This window comes from Ranitomeya imitator, chromosome 5, assembly GCF_032444005.1.
Source record: "Ranitomeya imitator isolate aRanImi1 chromosome 5, aRanImi1.pri, whole genome shotgun sequence".
NCBI classification, from domain to species: Eukaryota; Metazoa; Chordata; class Amphibia; order Anura; family Dendrobatidae; genus Ranitomeya; species Ranitomeya imitator.
In genome coordinates, this window is record NC_091286.1 from 62,966,578 (window position 1) to 62,989,077 (window position 22,500).

Genomic DNA, 22,500 nt, shown 5'->3' on the forward strand with positions numbered 1-22,500 from the left:
GCTTCATCTGGTCTGTGACAGGCTGACACGACACCACGTGACACACCAGGAAGTGCGGCCGCCGAGCACGGTGTGGAGGGAGAGCTCACTGCCTCCTACTGACAGCGGTCTCCTTAGTTACTGGCGGCAGAGCCCGGTGTGACATGTCCGGCTACCGGCTGGAGGCCGCGGATGGCAGCGGAAGCCATGTTATTCCGGTGGGGGAGACTGTCGTTGGAAGGGGACCGCTCCTGGGTGTAAGTGCTGTGCGGTGTGCCCGGCGTCTGTGTGCTGCTGACCCGTGTACGGCAGAGCTCCGCGCTGCACCGATACATCTGCCGGGCGTCCTAGGGGGACCAGCGCTCTCTGTTATCTGCTGTTAACCCCTGGTGCACTGTGATGACAGTTCTGGGGACAGAGTAGTCCCTGGGATGTCTCTGTCACCGTGACATCACTGCAGCCTATCACTTATTATTATTATTATTATAATAACGCCATTTATTCCATGGCGCTTTACATGTGAGGAGGGGTATACATACTAAAAACAAGTACAATAATCTTAAACAATACAAGTCATAACTGGTACAGGAGGAGTGAGGACCCTGCCCGCGAAGGCTCACAATCTACAAGGGATGGGTGAGGATACAGTAGGTGAGGATAGAGCTGGTCATGCAGCGGTTCGGTGGTTACTGCAGGTTATAGGCTTGTCGGAAGAGGTGGGTCTTCAGGTTCTTTTTGAAGGTTTCGATGGTAGGCGAGAGTCTGATGTGTTGGGGTAGAGGGTTCAAGAATAGGGGTATCTCATTAGCTCCAGCAGTACAGATAGTGATGGGCTGCAGTGCTGTCGCCGTGACAACACTGCAGGCTACCACTGATCTCAGCAGCCACAGAAGTGCATAGATAGTGATGGGCTGCAGCGCTGTCGCCGTGACAACACTGCAGGCTACCACTGATCTCAGCAGCCACAGAAGTGCATAGATAGTGATGGGCTGCAGCGCTGTCACCGTGACAACACTGCAGGCTACCACTGATCTCAGCAGCCACAGAAGTGCATAGATAGTGATGGGCTGCAGCGCTGTCGCCGTGACAACACTGCAGGCTACCACTGATCTCAGCAGCCACAGAAGTGCATAGATAGTGATGGGCTGCAGCGCTGTCACTGTGACAACACTGCAGGCTACCACTGATCTCAGCAGCCACAGAAGTGCATAGATAGTGATGGGCTGCAGCGCTGTCACTGTGACATCCCTGCAGCCTGTGTAGCATGTAATCTCTGTAAAAATACTTTATTGAAAAAATACCAAATCCCAGTGAATAACTGAAAAAAATCTGTAACGTACCAATAGCCTAACCGTGTCCCTACACTTAGCTGCTGTCCCTTCCTAACAGTGGAGGTTGGCACCCTGGTAGAAACGATTTTTTGGCGCCCCCACTCCGCGGCGGCTGTCCCAAACTACCCCTGTTAGCACCTATAACACTGAAGGTGGGAAAACAATAAGCAATACAAAGAAATGAAAGGACAGTAATTAATAAGCTAAAGTAATGTTTGGTACGACAAAAAAAACACATTCCCCAGGCCAATATTGCTAATGACATGTAATCTAATTACTAACAATGCAGTGGCATTAAGCCATACAGAAACTAGATGACATTTATACAATAATCAAATCACAGATACTGAAAGCCCATAAAAAAGGACTTAACATGTCATAGACAAAGGGGAAGTGACTAGCAAAACTGATAACCAAAATGCACGACCTGGCTCAATTTAGAAATACACAACCCATCATGGCTCACATAAAAGACTATAACCTGTAGCAGCCCTGTGAACATTCATGGGTGATAAAAACAGAAGCACACACGGGTGTTAGCCCGAAAACACTTAGCTTCAGCCAATAGCCCCAGTCCACATATCAGGATGCCTGCGGCTGCGTCTGATAACTATCTGGTTCTATCCGCTGCCTCCTGATGAACTGTATGACGGGGAAACGGGTCGAGGCTGGGGCTATTGGCTGAAGCTAAGTGTTTTCAGGCTAACACCCGTGTGTGCTTCTGTTTATATCACCCATGAATGTTCACAGGGCTGTATTGGTACGTTACAGATTTTTTCAGTTATTCACTGGGATTTGGTATCTTTAATGTTTATATTCAATAAAGTATTTTTAAAGGGATTACATGCTACACAAGTTTATAATTTTCCCTGCTCTTGTTAATTAATTGTTGGTCGTGGACATCCCTGCAGCTTATCACTGATCTTAGCAGCCACAGAAGTGCACAGATACTGATGGGCTGCAGCGCTGTCGCCATGACATCCCTGCAGCCTATCACAGATCGTAGCAGCCACAGAAGTGCATAGATAGTGATGGGCTGCAGCGCTGTCACCGTGACATCCCTGCAGCCTATCGGTGATCTCATTAGCTCCAGCAGTACAGATAGTGATGAGCTGCAGCGCTGTTGCCGTGACATCCCTGCAGCCTATCACTGATCGTAGCAGCCACAGAAGTGGATATATAGTGATGGGCTGCAGCGCTGTCACCGTGACATCCCTGCAGCCTATCGGTGATCTCATTAGCTCCAGCAGTACAGATAGTGATGAGCTGCAGCGCTGTCGCCGTGACATCCCTGCAGCCTATCACTGATCTTAGCAGCCACAGAAGTGCGCAGATAGTGATGGGCTGCAGCGCTTTCACTGTGACATCCCTGCAGCCTATGGCTGCCGTCACACTATCAGTATTTGGTTGGTTTTTTAACATCAGTATTTGTAAGCCAAAACCAGGAGTGGGTGATAAATACAGAAGTGGTGCATATGTTTCTATTATACTTTTTCTCTGATTGTTCCACTCCTGGTTTTGGCTTACAAATACTGATGTAAAATACTGACCAAATACTGCTAGTGTGACGGCAGCCTATTACTGATCTCAGCAGCCCCCGAAGTGCAGATAGTGATGGCCTGCAGCGCTGTCACCGTGACATCCCTGCAGCCTATCACTGATCACAGCAGCCCCCGAAGTGCAGATAGTGATGGGCTGCAGTTCTGTCACCGTGACATCCCTGCAGCCTATCACTGATCTCAGCAGCCCCCGAAGTGCAGATAGTGATGGCCTGCAGCGCTGTCGCCATGACATCCCTGCAGCCTATTACTGATCTCAGCAGCCCCCGAAGTGCAGATAGTGATGGTCTGCAGCGCTGTCACCGTGACATACCTGCAGCCTATTACTGATCTCAGCAGCCCCCGAAGTGCAGATAGTGATGGGCTGCAGTTCTGTCACCGTGACATCCCTGCAGCCTATCACTGATCTCAGCAGCCCCCGAAGTGCAGATAGTGATGGCCTGCAGCGCTGTCACCGTGACATACCTGCAGCCTATCACTGATCTCAGCAGCCCCCGAAGTGCAGATAGTGATGGCCTGCAGCGCTGTCACCGTGACATCCCTGCAGCCTATCACTGATCTCAGCAGCCCCCGAAGTGCAGATAGTGATGGGCTGCAGTTCTGTCACCGTGACATCCCTGCAGCCTATCACTGATCTCAGCAGCCCCCGAAGTGCAGATAGTGATGGCCTGCAGCGCTGTCACCGTGACATACCTGCAGCCTATCACTGATCTCAGCAGCCCCCGAAGTGCAGATAGTGATGGCCTGCAGCGCTGTCGCCATGACATCCCTGCAGCCTATTACTGATCTCAGCAGCCCCCGAAGTGCAGATAGTGATGGCCTGCAGCGCTGTCGCCATGACATCCCTGCAGCCTATTACTGATCTCAGCAGCCCCCGAAGTGCAGATAGTGATGGCCTGCAGCGCTGTCACCGTGACATCCCTGCAGCCTATCACTGATCACAGCAGCCCCCGAAGTGCAGATAGTGATGGGCTGCAGCGCTGTCGCCATGACATCCCTGCAGCCTATTACTGATCTCAGCAGCCCCCGAAGTGCAGATAGTGATGGTCTGCAGCGCTGTCACCGTGACATACCTGCAGCCTATTACTGATCTCAGCAGCCCCCGAAGTGCAGATAGTGATGGGCTGCAGTTCTGTCACCGTGACATCCCTGCAGCCTATCACTGATCTCAGCAGCCCCCGAAGTGCAGATAGTGATGGCCTGCAGCGCTGTCACCGTGACATACCTGCAGCCTATCACTGATCTCAGCAGCCCCCGAAGTGCAGATAGTGATGGCCTGCAGCGCTGTCACCGTGACATCCCTGCAGCCTATCACTGATCTCAGCAGCCCCCGAAGTGCAGATAGTGATGGGCTGCAGTTCTGTCACCGTGACATCCCTGCAGCCTATCACTGATCTCAGCAGCCCCCGAAGTGCAGATAGTGATGGCCTGCAGCGCTGTCACCGTGACATACCTGCAGCCTATCACTGATCTCAGCAGCCCCCGAAGTGCAGATAGTGATGGCCTGCAGCGCTGTCGCCATGACATCCCTGCAGCCTATTACTGATCTCAGCAGCCCCCGAAGTGCAGATAGTGATGGCCTGCAGCGCTGTCGCCATGACATCCCTGCAGCCTATTACTGATCTCAGCAGCCCCCGAAGTGCAGATAGTGATGGCCTGCAGCGCTGTCACCGTGACATCCCTGCAGCCTATCACTGATCACAGCAGCCCCCGAAGTGCAGATAGTGATGGGCTGCAGTTCTGTCACCGTGACATCCCTGCAGCCTATTACTGATCTCAGCAGCCCCCGAAGTGCAGATAGTGATGGTCTGCAGCGCTGTCACCGTGACATACCTGCAGCCTATTACTGATCTCAGCAGCCCCCGAAGTGCAGATAGTGATGGCCTGCAGCGCTGTCACCGTGACATCCCTGCAGCCTGTACACTATGTCCAGAGCCGCAGACAGAGGCAGTGTTGGACTTTAGGAGGGGGAGCAGCTCATTTTTGTCTTCTTTCCTTCTTGATCCTGTGGAGCAATAATCTTTGGACACCACCAATTTAAAGAATGATGTCACCAGGTCAGAAGTGGCCACTTTGTGCCCCTAATTTATTCCCAGTGCCCCCCTGAGTATTCCATTTATTTATTTATTTTTTAAAAATCCTTCATGTGTCTCCTGACACATGGACCTTGTTGTTTAGCAATGGGGCCTGGCTCACGGGATTATCGGGGGACTTGTCTTTAGCTACTCTACATAATTACCAGATGAGCCCCGCCACCTGTGTAGACGCATTAAATATTAGCATTAAATAAAAAGGTCCATATTATGGAAACATATGGTGGATTTTAAAGAGGTAAAAACTGAAATATTCAGCGAATTGTCAAGAATAAAATACAAGCGAAAACTGTCCCCTATTGGTGTGGTGGCAGGTCCTCTATAAAGCTTATATGCTATGTGCATTGAGCTTTAGTTTTTACATACAGTGCTCGGGTAGGGAGTGTTATAGAATAAATTACTAATCGCTTGTCCCTGGAGGCCACTCCTTCTCCAGCGTTGGTTTTACTTTGATCCCTGCCAGTACTGAATGTCATGGGATATTTTCCATTAGTCACCTGACCGCTGCAGCCAATCACTGGCCTCAGTGGTAACTTTACACTACATTACTGCAGAGGCCAGTGATTGGCTGCAGCGCTCGGGTAACTGATGGACGAGACATCATCACCTTCTATCACATTGATGAACCACTGAAGTGATGGAATTCGCTTTCTTATATAATCCTGGAAACCCTCTTTTCATCTGTGCTATTATTCCTGATTTTTCCATGTTATTATTTCCTATAGATTGCAGATAAGAGAGTATCCAGGAGCCATGCCGTACTCGAGGTGGTAGATGACAAGCTCCGCATTAAAGCCGTAAGTACTGAACTGTTCAGATGGTATGAAGGGAACGATGCTGAAGTTGGTTTCTTATTCGGCTAAAGTTTTTTTTTTTTACAGGTTTAACAACAAAAATAAAAAAAGACAATAGTAAAATACAATGCAGCGAGGTGTCCTGATGTGAATACGCTTAAAAGCAGCTACAAAAGTTATAAAACTGGCACAAAAATGGGCGTCAAAGCCCCTCGCCACATAGTATTTTATTATTGTAATTTTTTATTTTTGTCGTTAAACCTGTAAAAAACTGAAAAATGGAAACTGCCGAATAAGAAGCCAACTTCTTCATCATATGAAGGGAATTATCTCCTATTTTACCATGTCTTGCCATATTAGTCGATTTAATCTGAAGACTGGTTTTGTTGAAAACATAAAATATATTAGGAAATTGTCGTATGTAAAACTTATTGATCATAGAAAATAAAATACAGTGCAGTGTGAAACTCTGGGATAAGCACAAAATCTGGAAACAGATCTGGCCACAGGAAGAAGAAGAATCTTTTACAGAGCACAATGATGTTTCCCTTATTTATCTGACTTATAGAAGAAGGTGAACAAACAGCACCGAGATCAGAGACTTTATGTAACCTTTGTGTAATGTCATCCACTTAGGAGAGATGCGGTATCTTCGTGAAGCTGAAAAAACTGTTGTCTTATGACACCCCCCATATAATAATCATAATTTTATTTCTATAGCGCCAACATATTCCGCAGCACTTTACATTTTAGAAGGGACTTGTACAGACAATAATATACATTACAGCATAATAATAAACACATAGATCAACAGATACCAAGAGGAATGAGGGCCCTGCTCGCAAGCTTACAATCTACGAGGAAAAAGGGGAGACACGAGAGGTGGATGGTAACAATTGCTTTCGTTGTTTGGACCGGCCATAGTGTAAGGATCGGGTGTTCATGTAATGCTGCATGAACCTGTTATCAGCCAGAATATGTAACAGTACAGACACAGGGGGCTATTAACTACATAAAACGTGTGAGAACATGAGGCGAGGAACCTGGTTATGGTGAACATTTTGAATGGGCAACACAGGAATAGTTAGATTAATGTGTTGAGAAGGTAGGCCAGTCTGAACAAGTGCGTTTTTAGGGCACGCTTAAAACTGTGGGTATTGGGGATTAATCAAATTATCCTGGGTAATGCATTCCAAAGAATTGGCACAGCACGTGAGAAGTCTTGGAGGCCACGGGTAGGGTGGTAGGCTGAGACGAGGGACGAGATGTAGGGTGGTGCTGAGCCATGGAGTGCTTTGTGGGTGAGAGTGATACGTTTATATTGAATTCTGCAGTGGATGGGTAACCAGTGCAATGACTGGCACAAGGTAGAGGCATCGGTGTAACGGCTGAATAATAATACACACATCAGGTTAATATTGGCCAGACCAACTGATGTGTATGAGGCCTCCTGACTCTTTCTCAGTAGATGTTGTCTCAATGAAGCAGTGATAAGCCATGCAGACTTCTGTAGATCTCGGTCCGGTCACAGACTGCACTGCACAGGCTGGCGGGTTTCCTGACATGAGTGCGACGGCCTCCTAGAATTCCATGGAGCTGTCATGCTCTGATTGGGAGACTTGTGGCCAGACTCTGCCGCTGTCTGCATGAGCCCTGGTTCCTTTGCAGTAATATGTACGCTCGGCTGAACTGAGTGCTGTCAGCCAGTGGTTGCAGGACAGGAAGTGATGTCAGACAAATGGAGTAGTTTTCTGTTACTTCTTTATAGCCCAGTAAAATGCAGCCATTATTATTTTTTTTTTCTGGTGTTTGAGCCCTGGTGTATTAAGCAACTTCAAAAGTGCCATTGGGTGGGGACCAGGATAATGCATGGTACCTTACCAAAAAATAGTGTCATTTTAAATGTGTGTGTGCACATGTCTTTGTCAGGTGGATTCCACTTGTATCCTACCATTAAAAAAAAAACAATTACTAAAAAAAATACACAGCAAAAATAATTAACACACGCACTTCTTTGTGAAAATGACCTGCAGTGCATATGTTGAGTGTTTTCTTTAACCGCTCCAGGTTTGAGGCGAATAAAAGGAATGGTCCTAACTGTGCAATCCTCGGCCTCCATTGTGTCCAATGCAGGGTGCTGCTGCTTTCGGTGTCTGGTTCTGTCTGCAGCACTGGTGTCACGTTAGCAGCGCTGCTATCAATCAGTGAGCTCACAGATTGATAGCAGCGCTGTCGGTGTGAAATCATTGCTGTAGACACCATAGCAGCGGTGGAGACTTGGTGCTGGACCTGGTGGAGGATGAGTAAAGCATATTACCTCTGAAAAATCACTTCACAGCGCAAGCTATTCAGAGTCTCCCTTTTGTGTAACTTACTGTCCACTGACTGTTGACATATGTAATGTATCTCTAATAACAGAGGTACAAAGACTAAAGGTACCTTCACACTGAGCGACTTTAGAACGATAACGATCCGTGACGTTGCAGCGTCCTGGATAGCGATATCGTTGTGTTTGACACGCAGCAGCGATCAGGATCCTGCTGTGAGATCACTGGTCGGAGCTAGAAGGCCAGCACCTTATTTTGTCGCTGGATCACCCGCTGACATCGCTGAATCGGCGTGTGTGACGCTGATTCAGCGATGTCTTCACTTGTAACCAGGTTAAACATCGGGTTACTAAGCGCAGGGCCGCGCTTAGTAACCCGATGTTTACCCTGGTTACCATTGTAAATGTAAAAAAAAAAAACACTACATACTTACATTCCGGTGTCTGTCGCGTCCCCCGGCGTCAGCTTCCCTGCACTGTATCAGCGCCGGCCGGCCGTAAAGCAGAGCACAGCGGTGACGTCACCGCTCTGCTTTACGGCCGGCGCTTACACAGTGCAGGGAAGCTGAAGGCGGGGGACGCGACAGACACCGGAATGTACGTATGTAGTGTTTTTTTTTCTTTTTTACATTTACAATGGTAACCAGGGTAAACATCGGGTTACTAAGCGCGGCCCTGCGCTTAGTAACCCGACGTTTACCTTGGTTACCAGGGGACTTCGGCATCGTTGGTCGCTGGAGAGCTGTCTGTGTGACAGCTCTCCAGCGACCACACAACGACGAAACAGCAACGCTGCAGCGATCGGCAACGTTGTCTATATCGCTGCAGCGTCGCTTAATGTGACGGTACCTTAAGGAAAGGAAGTTCCAGCAGGTAACATGCTGACAGAATTCTGATTTAGAAGATCAGCCACTGAATAAAAGTGCATGGCAATTTACAGGGCATGAGAATCACGATAGTTCTGGGACATATCGGTCTGGTATGTGCACCAAAATCAGTTCCAAAATGATGTGGACATAAGGGCAGCTAGACCATGCTCTTCTACAGGCTTTGCATAGAAGGAGAGGTACTTTTTAATTAAAATACCTGTTCCCAAGCAGCTTCCCGCTGTGACAGTCAGTGAGGCATGTGAGGTGAGTGAACGTATGACATCTGCTTTCCAAGAATCTGAATCCCCCGAATGGAAGGCGGCAGATACAATCTTCCTAACGTTCTACATGGAAATGATAAATGGACGTCATTTGATTTTCAGTGCGTGGAAAACTGTTTTTTTTTTTTTTACATCTTTTATCTGACAAAATTACTAAGTAACTTAAATCGTGTAGAAACCATAATGCTCAGCATTCAGATTTACTAAGGTAACTTGGCTGGCTTCATTCATTTCTGGAGATTTATTCTAACATTATTTCCACTACCTAAAATCTCGGATACAGACCTTTACCTTTCTAGGCGAATAAACAGAATTTTATTGATTGCTGCACTTGTTATACATTTCGAATGCACTTGTGGTACACCCCCCGATTACTTGCAGTGCATTTTTGGAATAAGGAAACCAGGGCAGGTTTCCCCTCACAATACCAAGAATAATATACTGTCTGAGATGGGTCTGGCATTGCCGTTCCATTGGAGTGAATGGAATTGAGCTGCAGTACCACATACAACCATTGGATAGGTGGGGTGCTGTTGTTGGAGTTGTGCAGATACTTTTTCTGAGACTGATTTTGCTAATTGTGATCAGTCGAAATTGTGTGATACCTAGAAGTAGCCCCAATACCAGTTCGGTGTGGATCTGCCAGGACCCCAACAATCCTCATCTCTTTTTCACAATGACACTAACTGTACGACATACTACAGCAGACCATGTTCAGGGAAAGAGCCATTTGGTCTTTATCCCCTTTATGTGGTCAAATCGTCTCCAAAACTACAGGAACACTGAGAGTTTCCATGTTGCCATTGCCATGTACATAAAGTAATCAGGTGGCCCTAAATATTAGATGAATGCAGAGTTTCCTAGGGTCTGATCAGCCGGCTAATGATTGTCATCCGTTTATAGACGGCTTCGGCAGGGCTCTTGTTCAGCGGTCAAAGAATACTACGTTGCTGATGGACCGAGTGCTGCAAATTAATTAACTCTACTAGGTGCAATTACAGCAATGCTAAATTAGTATCATTTTTTATTATAATTTTAATGGTTAATTTTTTTTAGCTTTGTAAAAAAAAAAAAAGAAATTTGTTTTATTCACAATTTGCTGAGATCTATAACATTTTTAGTTGATGAAGCTTTGTGAGGACAAGGTCAAGTTTACAATATTTATTGATGCCATTTTGGGGTTAATGCGACATTTTGATCACTTGCGGGGGCGGTGCTGGTCTTTGCTGGCTTGTTCGCTCCTTGCAATAAGCACTGACCATGTCGGCGAGAGAGCGCACTGTCACTACACTGAGAAGAATAGCGCACAGTGACAAGACCCTATGAGGCATCCATTGGCATTGACAACCGGCTCGTGCTTAGCAGCGGAGGGACTAGCCCAGCCTCTGAGGGGACATCACTGATGATGTTTCAATGAAAAGAAATGGGATTCCTCTGCGCTGCTGATAGTGATCCAAAGGGTTAATGGAGATCCACAGGAATGATCCAGTAAACAGAAGCAGGAATGTGGGTCACAGTTTTTCCTGTGTGACTGTGCAGAGAGAGCTGTCAATCACTAGTAGCACCGCCCACTGGACTCCTGTGCATAGAAATACAAGAGATTTCACTGAATGAAATCCGAATTATACTGATCCTTCCCCAACAAACCTTTATATCATTCTGCCCCACATTTCCTTTTATCTCCTTCTTTGCACAGATTTTACACAGTTACAATGGGACAGGTTTCCATTCAGCAGTTCCGTGTGACTGGACCCCTCTGCAGACCACCAGGCCAGTCCCTGTGTACCGTTCAATCTGAAATAACGGAATGTGAGGTTGATGCTCAGGAATATGGTGTTTGCTTCTTGGAGCCTGTGGGGTGAGAGTGGGGATTTCCACATTACCAGCCCCATTGTAAATCTCGGGATGTAATGAGAAGTAAATTGTGCGGTGACGCTGATATTTTACCATCTCCTTATGATGAATAAGCATGTTCCCGGTGACAGATCTGCATCTCATCCTTTGTGTATTTGTCATTGCTCCGGTCTATGCCTTGTGGAGTGGTCCCAATCAAATAAAGAAGTCCTCAGAGTAAAACACATACTCACCTACCACGTTGGTGCCATTCCAGCAATGATGATGCCCACACTTTTGGAGCGGCACCGATGCAGGAGGGGGAGTATGGGTCATTTTTCTATGTCACAGTATTACAGTAGAAAATATATTATCTATGACGGGGTTCTCCGTTTTGGGTATCTCCTTTTATATTGAAATTCCAAGAAGATCTCTATATGCAATGCAAAAAATTATATTCATCCAAAGGAATACATAGGCATAGGCAGCCTCAATAGTAAAAAAGTTGGTCACACAGGGTTAATAGCAGCGTTATGGAGTGCGTTACATCGCGGTCCATTAGCGCTGCTATTAACCCTGTGTGAGCACTGACTGGAGGGGAGTATGGAGCGGGCACTGACTGCGGGGAGGTAGGAGCGGCCATGTTGCCGCCGGACTGCGCCCGTCGCTGATTGATCGTGGCAATGGTCGTGGGCTTTTTGCCACGACCAATCTGCGACTTGGATTCCATGACAGACAGAGGCCGCGACCAATGAATATCCGTGACAGAAAGAAAGACAGACAGTCAGAAGGACAGAAAGACGGAAGTGACCCTTAGACAATTATATAGTAGATACAAGTAAACGTAATAGGTTCACACCAAGTAAAGGCTCCACGCTGCCTGCTACATTACTGCTGGTGTTAAGAAATCAGAACATTCAGTGACTTGAGATTTTCTTTGAAAGTGAAAACAAACTAAAATAAATCCTTTAATTTGTTTTTCTGTGATTACGTGCTTTTTATAAGAAGACTGACATTGCGGAAAAAAATTACATTAACAGTCTGTTAATTTTTGTTTTGTAAATCAATGCATGTGAAAATAAGAACCTTTGTCATATATCTTATCATATAAATCTGCTTATTTTTCCTTTTGGATTGATTATTCATTTTCATTGGGTAAAATCTGTGCTTGTTTCTTGACACTACTGGTTTTGTACTGCATGTGACCACAATCTCCCATATTCTTCATGTGTCTGGCCCATGGGGTAGGGTGGCAAGACAGAAGCCTTAAAGAACATGCAAGCCCAGCTATGTTTTTTCAAAATCTACATAGTCTGTCAAAAGCTTTGGGGAAAACGTGTTTTGGTCTGATGAGACCAAGGTTTAATTTTTTTGGCCAGAATTCCAAAAGGTATTTTTGACGGAAAGTCAGCACTTCGCATCACCAAAAGAACATCATACCCACAGTGAAGCATGGTGGAGGCAGCATTATGCTTTGGGTCTTTTTTTTTTTCAGCAGCTGAAACCGGGGCTTTAATTAAAAGAGGAAAATAATGACCAGTGCAAAATATCATTTATCGAGATATACTCTGTACCCCACTCCACAGTTCGTGCTAACTTGGTATAACCCTCCACAAGGTTGAAAAGGTGCCATCAGTTCCAGAAAGAGAAGGCATCAATGATCCTCCTTCATAAAAACTTTATTGACCCCAGTGTAAACATAAGAGAAAAAAAATGCCGAAAAAACATGCAAAGTTTTGGCCACACAAAACCTTTGTCAAGCCATTAAAAAGGTTTATTGTCCTCTCTGAAATTGCTCGCTTGTAAGCGCGGTGTTTTGTTTGACAGCTCGTCCTGCACAGACAGGCAGCAGAGCCTGCTGTCAAAACGCCAGGGGGGTGCGTATAGCAGCAATGTATGGCAGGATATTAATTCCTTTGTATGGAGATACACTGGTCCCTAAGTCCTGGCCACGGACACGTATCTGGACCAATAGACCGAAGCAGGGATTGACTAGTTCTCTGCAGCCATTGTGAGTCCTGCCGCTGCCATCATTCTCTAGTAAATACACCAAGGGTTACTTTATGATATCATACCCTGAATGCCCTGTGTTTATTTGTTTTGCCATTTTCTTCTCCTTTCTAAAATGATTCATCGACTTTTATAGCTCAGCGTCATGTAATATCTTGGATTATTATGAGCGAATTATATCTAATATTTCCATTTAGTAGTGATAGACTTGTTTTTGTTGTAAGAACACCCCAAGAAATGAAAATATAATTATAATGTTCAGCGCAGGAGAATGCAGAACATAAAGTACATTATTTGCGATCGCTAATAGACACGGCTATTATTTTGCTTGTGATAACGGCAGACTGAAGTCTGTGCGCCACATGAGCGCTGCCTACAGTCAGTCACGTTTAGGCATCTTGTTAGGAACAGCAATTCTAATCTATCAGCGTTTGTATCTTCTCATTTGTGTCATTGCCATTTTTTTTTTTAGAATCCTTTTGCAAAAGGCGATGGCGTACAATTAATTTTAATTTTCTCAGACCATGCTATACTGAACAATTTTTCAATTGAGTTCATTGTTACAAAATGTTCCTGTGTCCAGATCTTGTTGTGCAACCTTTTCTTTAATTACCACTTAAAATTTCTACTTATTTAGGGAATATTTATGAAGAGCTCTGTACACAGTAGTTACATTAAAAAGAAGCATCATTTACGCATGCCATATTTGCACAAAACGTTTTTCTCCATTCACCCTCCATGACAGCACCATAGGAGGATACTCCCAGCCCTTATAGGGACAGGAAACAAAGAGGTCAATTAGCCCCACCCCACTTCCTCTCTCCAGTGTTTTTATAAAGGACGACACGGGTATGAATGCTTCACTATTTATTTATATCACCCAATTGAAACAACAAATACCCCCGTTTCCTAGAAATGGAGTTACCGGTAAGTCTAATTCTATGTTTTTTCCTTTGCTTATGGGGCATGAGGAGATCCTCCTGTGGTGCTCTGTGGACAGTGACAGAGACTGCATAGATTACCTCTTCAAGTTGGGCAGTTGAGGTGATCACTCCGGTCATCCCGTCCTGGAGTTGCTTCCATCTTTCCTGGACTCGGGATTTTTTCCACCTTTCCTGCGCCTCCGGGTAAAACAGACTGGCAGGAGCCGGGGTCTTCTCGGAGCTCCCCGGCTCTCCTCCTTCTGTCTCTTCTGCTTGCGTGTTGACCGGAAGTCATGTCAGATGCAGAGTCACGGTCTGGTGGTGTCACTTCCGGTTGCCTTCCACAGTGGAATGCACCATCGGAAGAAGCACTTGCAGGGACACGTGCGCTTGACGAGGCATAATGCTGATACACCGGAGGATTGATGATTGTAATCGTCTGCATCTGGGGGGCACTTTCAAAGGAACCTGATAGAGGTAGAGTCATCCTATCAGGAATATGCTCAGGGATCTCGGCCCCCATGTAAGGAATCCAGATGGAAGACTCCACAAGGAAAGACCTTTGCTGCGATGGAGGGTGGTCGTTCTTTTTGCTCTGCATCTGCAGAACTCAGCGCTGTCCCAAACCTAGTAAGTACCTGGCTTGATGTCTCTTTATCTTTGGCGCTTGAAAGTCCTTGGGTTACACTTATGGTCCCTTCTCTCCTCTTTTCAGGGAGTCAAGGATCCTGCTCCAAAAAGAAAAGACAATTTGTCCCAGAAATGTGCCATCTGTCTTAAAAAGTTACCTTCTTTATACAAGAAATGCCTGGGCCAGTATTGCACAGACAAAATTGTTAAAGAGGAACAGCCCTCTTTGATAGAATAGTTAAGGGGTATGGTTTGCCAGGAGGTCCAGTCGTCCCTAGCCACTTTTTCCCAGTCTCTCCCAGTAACCATCAGGGGCAAAAAAGAGGAAGATATTCATAGAGGAGCATTCTGATTCTAACTCCTAGGGAGGTCGGGATCCTTCATTAGTGAGTGGTGGGAAGAAGGCGAGTCTGTTTCAGGAGCAGATCAGTCCCAAAGCAGTAAAAAAATATTACTATGCATCATAAGTTTTGGAGGAACGTTTGATGGCAGAGAGAACCACTGCGAATGTGGAGGAGGAGAAATTGTACAGAGCACAGTTCAGGATAAAATGTTTGGGGGTCTGAGTTCATAGGATCTCAGAAAAAGTTAGTGTTTCCAGTGCATGAAAATATTCAAAAGTTGATACTGGATGAGTGGGAACTACCAGAAAAGCACTTGGTAACACCTACAGAGTTGAAAGGAAGATTCCTACTGGAGGAGAAAATATCCAAATGCTGGATGGAAGTACCAAAAGTAGATATTCAGGTAGAAAAGATGGCAAAAAAGATGACGTTGCGCTTTCAGGATTCCTCCCTATTACAAGACTCTGTGGATCTCAAGACAGCTTGCTAAAGGAATCGTGGGAAACGTCCGTTGCTTTGTTGGATGCAAATTTGGGATCTACCTGTTTAGCCAGGTCAATATTTCAGTGGCTAAATCAACTGAGGTACACTTCTACAGGGGGACTGGAAGATAATGCCACTAGGGTCCTGGCTGACGCCTTCGCAGAGTCTAAAGATGGCAGCTAGAGCTTCGGTCTTGTCATATTCAGCTAGAAGAGCAGTGTGGCTGCAGATATGGAGCAGAGACATCGCATGAAAGGTCAAACTTTGCTCTATTTTCTTCAGATGGGAATATATGTTCGGGCAAGCCCTGGACAAATTGTTAGAAAAGGCAAAGTACAAAAAGAATGTACTGCCAGAACCCAAAGAGGACAGCTTCTTGGCCATTCACTCCCTCCTTAGAATCAGCCATCCTCATATAGGGGAAAGGGGAAAACCGGACGCTGGTGCTATCCCAAAGGAGGTAGAGGCAGAAACCTGTTACTCTCCCAGGGACAACATAAAGAAAAACAATGACGTCGAATCTGTAGGGGGTCTGATCTCTGGATTCCTCCCCCCAGTAAGAACTTCTTACCTCCAATCAATGTGTGAGACAAACAGTCCAAGCTGGAATAAAGATCGAGTTCTCCTCTAGACCTCCAAAGATATTGAGAATAAGCTACCTGCCATCTCAGGAGTTACAAAGCACCCTAATGACTGGCTCCAAAAATTGCTTTCCCATGGGGTGGTATCCCCATTTACGAAAATGGAGTGCGGAACAGGACATTATTTGCGCGTGTTCCTAATAAAATAACACATGGAACACATAAAATGATAATAAATTTAAAACGACTAAATATGCACATAAAGCACAAGAGTTTCAAGATGGAATCGTTAAAAAGCACCATTCCATTGGTAGGCCAAGGCTTCGTAATGGCAACCATAGACCTTCGTGATGCTTACTATCACATCCCCATTCACCCATCATATCGAAGATACCTGAGGTTTGCAGTAGCTCATGAATGGCAGGTACATCGCTATCAGTTCAATGTCTTCCGTTCTGCATTTCTTCGGTATCACGGGTCTTCACCAAAGTAATAGCGGAGGTGATAGCGGCTATATGGAACAGAAATATGTGTATCGTGCCTTACCTAGACGACTCAGGTTAATCAGGAGTTGTCCTTGAGGGCCAGTTACGAGAAGAAAACAGCCTTGTGGGATCAAATAAAAGTATCAGTTCGGCAATGTCCGCACTAGGGTCCATGACCTCCTGCATTCCAGCATTAGCTTGGGCCGAGGCCCACACAAGATGTTTACAATCCGACATTCTATCTTGCTGGGATGGTGCACCATGGTCCCTGAGCAAGACGATGCGCTTGTCAGGCCAAATAAAAGCCTCCCTCAGCTGGTGGCTCAAGCCGAAGAATTTGAGCAGGGGAGTGGCTTGGGATCAAAATCCCCCCTTATCGACCGTCACAACAGACGCCAGTGGAAAAGGATGGGGAGCCACAGTCTCCGATGCCACATTCCAGGGGATATGGTCCCAAGACATTTCTGTTTGTTCTGCCAACCTCAGGGAGTTGAATGCAGTAGAAGAAGCACTAAAAGCAGCAGTAGACTTTCTAAAAGGGACTCATATGAAATTATATTCAGACAATTTGACCACAGTGGTGCATCTGCAGCACCAAGGGAGCACGAGACACGAAAGCCTGAAGGCATTTTCAAGCAGGATCTTTGCTTGGGCAGAATGACACGTGTTCGCCCTGTCTGCATTCCATCTAAAGAGGACTGCCAATGTTCAAGCAGATTTCGTCAGCAGAAAAACTATACATCCAGGAAAATGGAGCCTAGGTCGTGGAGTCTTTCGGGGTTAACAGAAAAATGGGGTCTCCTGGAGGTAGACTTGTTTGATACCCGTCTAAATACAAAAGTAAGCAAATACTTCTCTCTAGACACGAAAGACGCATGCATAGCGGTGGATGCTCTTACCCTTCGCTGGAACTTTTAAGTTGCCTAATACCTTACCTCCGATTCCTCTCCTACCAAGGACATTGCAGAAAATCAGGAGGGACAAGACAAAGACCATACTAGTAGCACCTCATTGGCCAAAAAGAAACTGGTTCAGTACTCTGAACAATTTAAAGGTAGATGGCCCTCTGGTTTTCCCATCAACCAGCAATCTTCTCCACCAGGGACCGATTTGTCACCCAGGTCCTCAAGCCTTACAGCTTGCGGCCAGACTTCTGAATCCATCATCCTAAAGGCTAGAGGTCTCTCAGATAAGTGAGTGAAGACACTTTAAAGAAGCGGGAAGCCTGTGAACAATTCTTTCTACAGTAAGCTATGGAAAACCTTCATATCCTGGTTCGGATCCAACCCACCAAATGAATTACATCCGAATGTGGCACAAATCCTCCTTTTTAATTTTTTTTATACAAAGACTGGAGAAAGGTCTAGAGAATATCCCTTTTAAAAGTCCAAGTTGCAGCCCTCAGCTCGTATTTTGATCAGACCCTAGCTGACCATTGCTGGGTGAAGATATTTATAATTGCAGCCTTTCATCTACATCCTAGGGTTTCCAATTTGGTCCCTGCCTGGGATCTGAACGTGGTCCTCAAAGGCCTCACAATACCTCCACTTGAACCTATAGAGATTATAGACTTGAATAAATTATCTTGGAAAGCAGCTTTTCCAGGACGTCCCTCCTGACAGCACCCTGGAGGACGTCCTCCTCCCCTTGCTGGGACAGGAAACACACGAGAGTTCAAAAGGGCATGTCCCACCCCCCAAGTGTTTTTCCTGTCCCTGCAAGGGACGCACGAGAGAAGCTGCGCAAGCTTACCGGAGCTCAGGGGGATCGTGCGGCTCGTCCAATACCCTTCCCCCTGTCAAGAGGCTCAGGGCAGAAACCCTCCAGAGGCGTTCCCTCTGCTCCAAAGAACAGGAAGGGCGAAGTTCCTGTGGCAGCCGCTCCTCCCGGTGGGAGGCTCTCGGCTGCGACACAGTTCCATGCGGCGTGGCATCCAGAGCGGTGCAGCGTCTGGCTCGGCATCTTCTAAAAGGAAGTCCCGAGGAACCGAGTCACTTCCGGTTTCGCGGCATCTGTTACCGTCACTTCCGGTGACGTGGTAAAGTGCGGGGAGAGTGTGTGCGCTCCAGGTGGGATGCGCAGCAGCCGAATCGCTCCTAATCCAGCGCTGAAGCTGCGGGGACCTGCTACCAGGATCGCTATGGAAGGCACGCCAGCGGAGGAAGGGGTGAGTGCGCATAGTGCTGTCCACCCTAGCCGCACACATAGGCTCAGGTTCACCCCATTACTTCTCCCTATCTTATGTCGTTTAAGGATAAGGGAACCCCCGCTGCCCCCCCTGCTCAAGTAAAGAAGTCCGGCAAGTCCTCTGGGAAAACCAGTAGATGCCCTATATGCAGTGTGAAGCTCCCGGACACTCATGCTAAAGCCTTGTGTGCAGATTGCACTTCCAGGGTTATGAGGGACGAACAGCTGACACTTGTCAGAGATGAGGTCCCTAATACGGGAAGAAGTTCAGGCTTCTTTATCCAGTATTGTGGAAAGGTCCAGCCCTGTTCCCAGCCGCAAGAGAGCCAGACAGGAACGAGACTTAAGAAAGCCAGAGTATAGCTCTGAGGACCAGTCTGCATCCGAAAACTTCGTCTCAGAGGAGGAAGGGGAACTTCCTTCAGGGAGTCAGGACCACCAGAGAAAATACCTCTTCCAGGCTGAGGAGACGAACGAGCTTGTGCAGGCGGTGCGAACCACAATGCAGATTGAAGAGACATCTAAGCCTCAATCCAGGCAGGACTTGATGTTTGGGGGACTTATGTCACTTAAGCAGACAGTCTTCCCAGTTAGTGAACATATCAAGGCCATGATACTGGAGGAGTGGAAGGAGGCAGAACGTCGGCTGGTTTTGACTAAAGACTTCAAAGCTCGTCTACCTTTCGAGCCAGAAGAAATCAAACTTTGGGAGGAGATACCCAAAGTAGATGTTCCGGTGGCAAAGGTTGCTAAAAAGACAGCCATACCATTCGAGGACTCTTCAAATCTGCGCGATCCTATGGATCGGAAAGCCGACATACTGCTAAAAAGGGCCTGGGAGTCCTCTGCAGCCCTAATTAAGACCAACATAGCAGCTACCTCGGTAGCTCGGTCTATGTACTTATGGATGGGTCAATTGGAGGAACATCTATCCAATAAGACCCCCAGGTCTGAGATTTTAAGCTCCCTTCCTATTATGAAATCTGCCATGGCCTTCCTATCTGACATGACTGCTGAATCGGTCAGGTTTTCAGCTAGAAATGGTTCTTTATCTAATGCGGCTAGAAGGGCGGTCTGGCTAAGATCCTGGGATAATGCCTCTAAGACCAAATTATGCTCTATTCCTTTCTCAGGGGCGAGGGTATTTGGTCCTTCTCTAGATACTATCCTAGAGTCAGCCTCGGATAAGAAAAAGGGGTTTCCAGAGGACAAACCTAAAAAGACCTTTCGGAGAGGTTTTCCCTTCAGAAGACAGTCCGATTACAGAGGAGGTAGATCCAATAGAGGATTCGGTAGAGGTTCCCGTAGCCAGGGCAATAGAAACAGGAGTTTCTTCTTTAGCCGATCCTCAAAGCCTAAGACACAATGACGCCACCCTTATAGGGGGAAGGCTCTGCCATTTTGCGGAGATTTGGGCCCAAGTCACCCAAAATCAGTGGGTTCTTCGGACTGTGTCAGAAGGTTACAGTATCGAGCTTTCCTCTTCTCCACCGGACAGATACATCGTACCTACGATGGTCATGCAGGACTCTCCCATGATGTTAGACTTAGAGGATATGCTTTCCTCAGGAGTCATAATTCCAGTACCACCACTAGAAGTAGGTCGGGGTCACTACTCTTCCCTATTTTCTATAATGAAGCCCTCCGGCGACTCTCGCACAATAATAAATTTGAAACCTCTAAATGCCTGGGTCAGGTACAAGAGGTTTCGCATGGAGTCCATACGCTCTGCAATCCTCCTGATAGATCGGGACGCTGTGATGTGCACTCTCGACCTGAAGAGTGCCTATTATCAGGTCCCCGTCCACCCCTCATCTCAGAAGCTTCTGAGGTTTGCGGTGGTGCTGCCGTCCGGGACCTGTCACTACCAGTTCCAATGCCTTCCGTTCGGGCTTGCCTCAGCACCTCGGGTGTTTACAAAGCTGGTGTCAGAAATTGTTGCTTTCCTGAGAAACCAGGGGATCAAGATAGTCCCATATCTTGACGATTTTCTCCTGGTTGCAAGAACGACAGAGATTCTGTCAGATCACAGGAACCGAACTATATCGGTGATGGAGCAATTAGGATGGATCATAAACTGGCAGAAATCCGACCTGACTCCGGAATGCAAAAAGATCTTCCTGGGAGTATGTCTGGATTCGAGAAACAGGATATCCCTGTTATCCGAGAACAAGCTGGAGGCAATCCGGATCCAGATCAGGCTCCTATTAGAACGCAGAACATCAATAAGAACGGCCATGAGAGTACTAGGTCTGATGACGGCTTGCATACCGTGTGTAAGATGGGCACAGTTCCATTCAAGACCTCTGCAAAGATTAATTCTCTCCAAATGGGACCGTCGTCAGTCTTCTCTGGACAGTACTTTAAGGCTGACGTATCCAGTATGAAGATCTCTCCTCTGGTGGGAACAACCAGAGAAGCTAAGAGTCGGGGTGTTATGGTCTACCGATCCCTATGTAGTAGTAACTACAGACGCCAGCGCCTGGGGCTGGGGAGCCCATCTAAAGGGCAGGATCTTACAGGGGAGGTGGCCAGCAGATGTCGTTCACAGCTCCTCCAACTTCAAAGAGTTGTATGCTGTCTGGGAGGCGTTAAGAAGAAACCAACACATCCTCAAAGATTGCCATATCAGGATACTGTCCGACAATGTTACAACTGTGTCTTTCCTGAAGCATCAGGGAGGCTCAAGACACTATCCGCTTCAGGAGCTGGCGGGAAGAATATTTTGTTGGGCAGAAAAATCGGCCCTATCCATTTCGGCAATCCACTTAGAAGGCTCCCAGAACGTCATAGCAGACTATCTGAGCAGGAGACGGGTGTTTGCAACAGAGTGGGAACTCAATCAGGAGATCTTCCAGGATCTATGTCTTCGCTGGGGAACTCCCAGTATAGACCTATTTGCAAACAGGAGGAACTCAAAGGTCTCAAGATTCTTCTCGCTGGACCCTCAAGATCTCCCGGAAGGCATCGATGGTCTGAGCCAGGAATGGACGGAACCCCTCTCTTACGCATTCCCACCTCTAGCACTGATTCCAGCCGTTCTCAGAAAAATCAAAGAGGATTGAGCCCGAGTCATATTGATCGTACCATTTTGGCCGAGAAGGAGCTGGTCTCCCTCCTGGTGGATCTGGCAATCGAGAGCTTCCTCTCAGGGCAGACGTAATCCACCAGGGTCCGGTGTACCACCCGAACCCAGAGAATCTCCATCTCTCAGCATGGATCCTGAAAGGAACATCCTGAAGGCAAGAGGGCTATTGGATCAAGTGATAGCTACTATTAAATCCAGCAGAAAGCCAGTCACATCGGCAATTTATTTGAAAATCTGGAAGCGTTTCTGTCTGGAGGGTGGCAGGTCTGAGGTTACGGCAGGCGCTCCCGACTTACCCAGAATCCTAGATTTCCTGCAGGCTGGGTTTGACAAAGGTCTCAAACCAAGCACCTTGAAAGTGCAGATCTCGGCACTTAGCTCTTTTTTCAACTATCCCCTAGCATCCCACCCGTGGATAGTTAGATTTATCAGAGCCACCCAGAGGTTGCGCCCCACCATTAGACAATTGTCGCAGTCCTGGGACCTTAATCTGGTCCTCAAATTCCTTTGTAAAAACATCTACGCCTCGGCTGATAATATGCCCATTCCAGTCCTCACTCGTAAAACAGCTTTCTTAGTGGCGATTACTACAGCCAAGAGGGTGGGGGAAATTCAGGCCCTGTGCACTAGGGACCCGTACCTTCAGATTAGAGAGGATAGTCTAATCCTTAGATTGGATCCCTCTTTTATTCCAAAGGTGGGAA

General features: G+C 46.8%; 1 protein-coding gene across 2 annotated transcripts in view; it reads left to right on the top strand.

The window, feature by feature from the left end:
• Positions 1–14: 14 nt before the first annotated feature.
• Positions 15–22,500, top strand: part of APLF (aprataxin and PNKP like factor) — a 189,209-nt gene continuing 166,723 nt past the window's right edge. Inside the window, exons 1-2 of one of the 2 annotated variants that reach the window (XM_069768740.1) lie at positions 15–236; positions 5,688–5,759. In XM_069768740.1, the coding sequence (XP_069624841.1) occupies positions 144–236; positions 5,688–5,759 (165 nt within the window). In that variant the 5' untranslated portion in view covers positions 15–143. The remainder of the gene's footprint in view (positions 237–5,687; positions 5,760–22,500) is intronic. The other variant, XM_069768741.1, reaches the window with a different exon arrangement.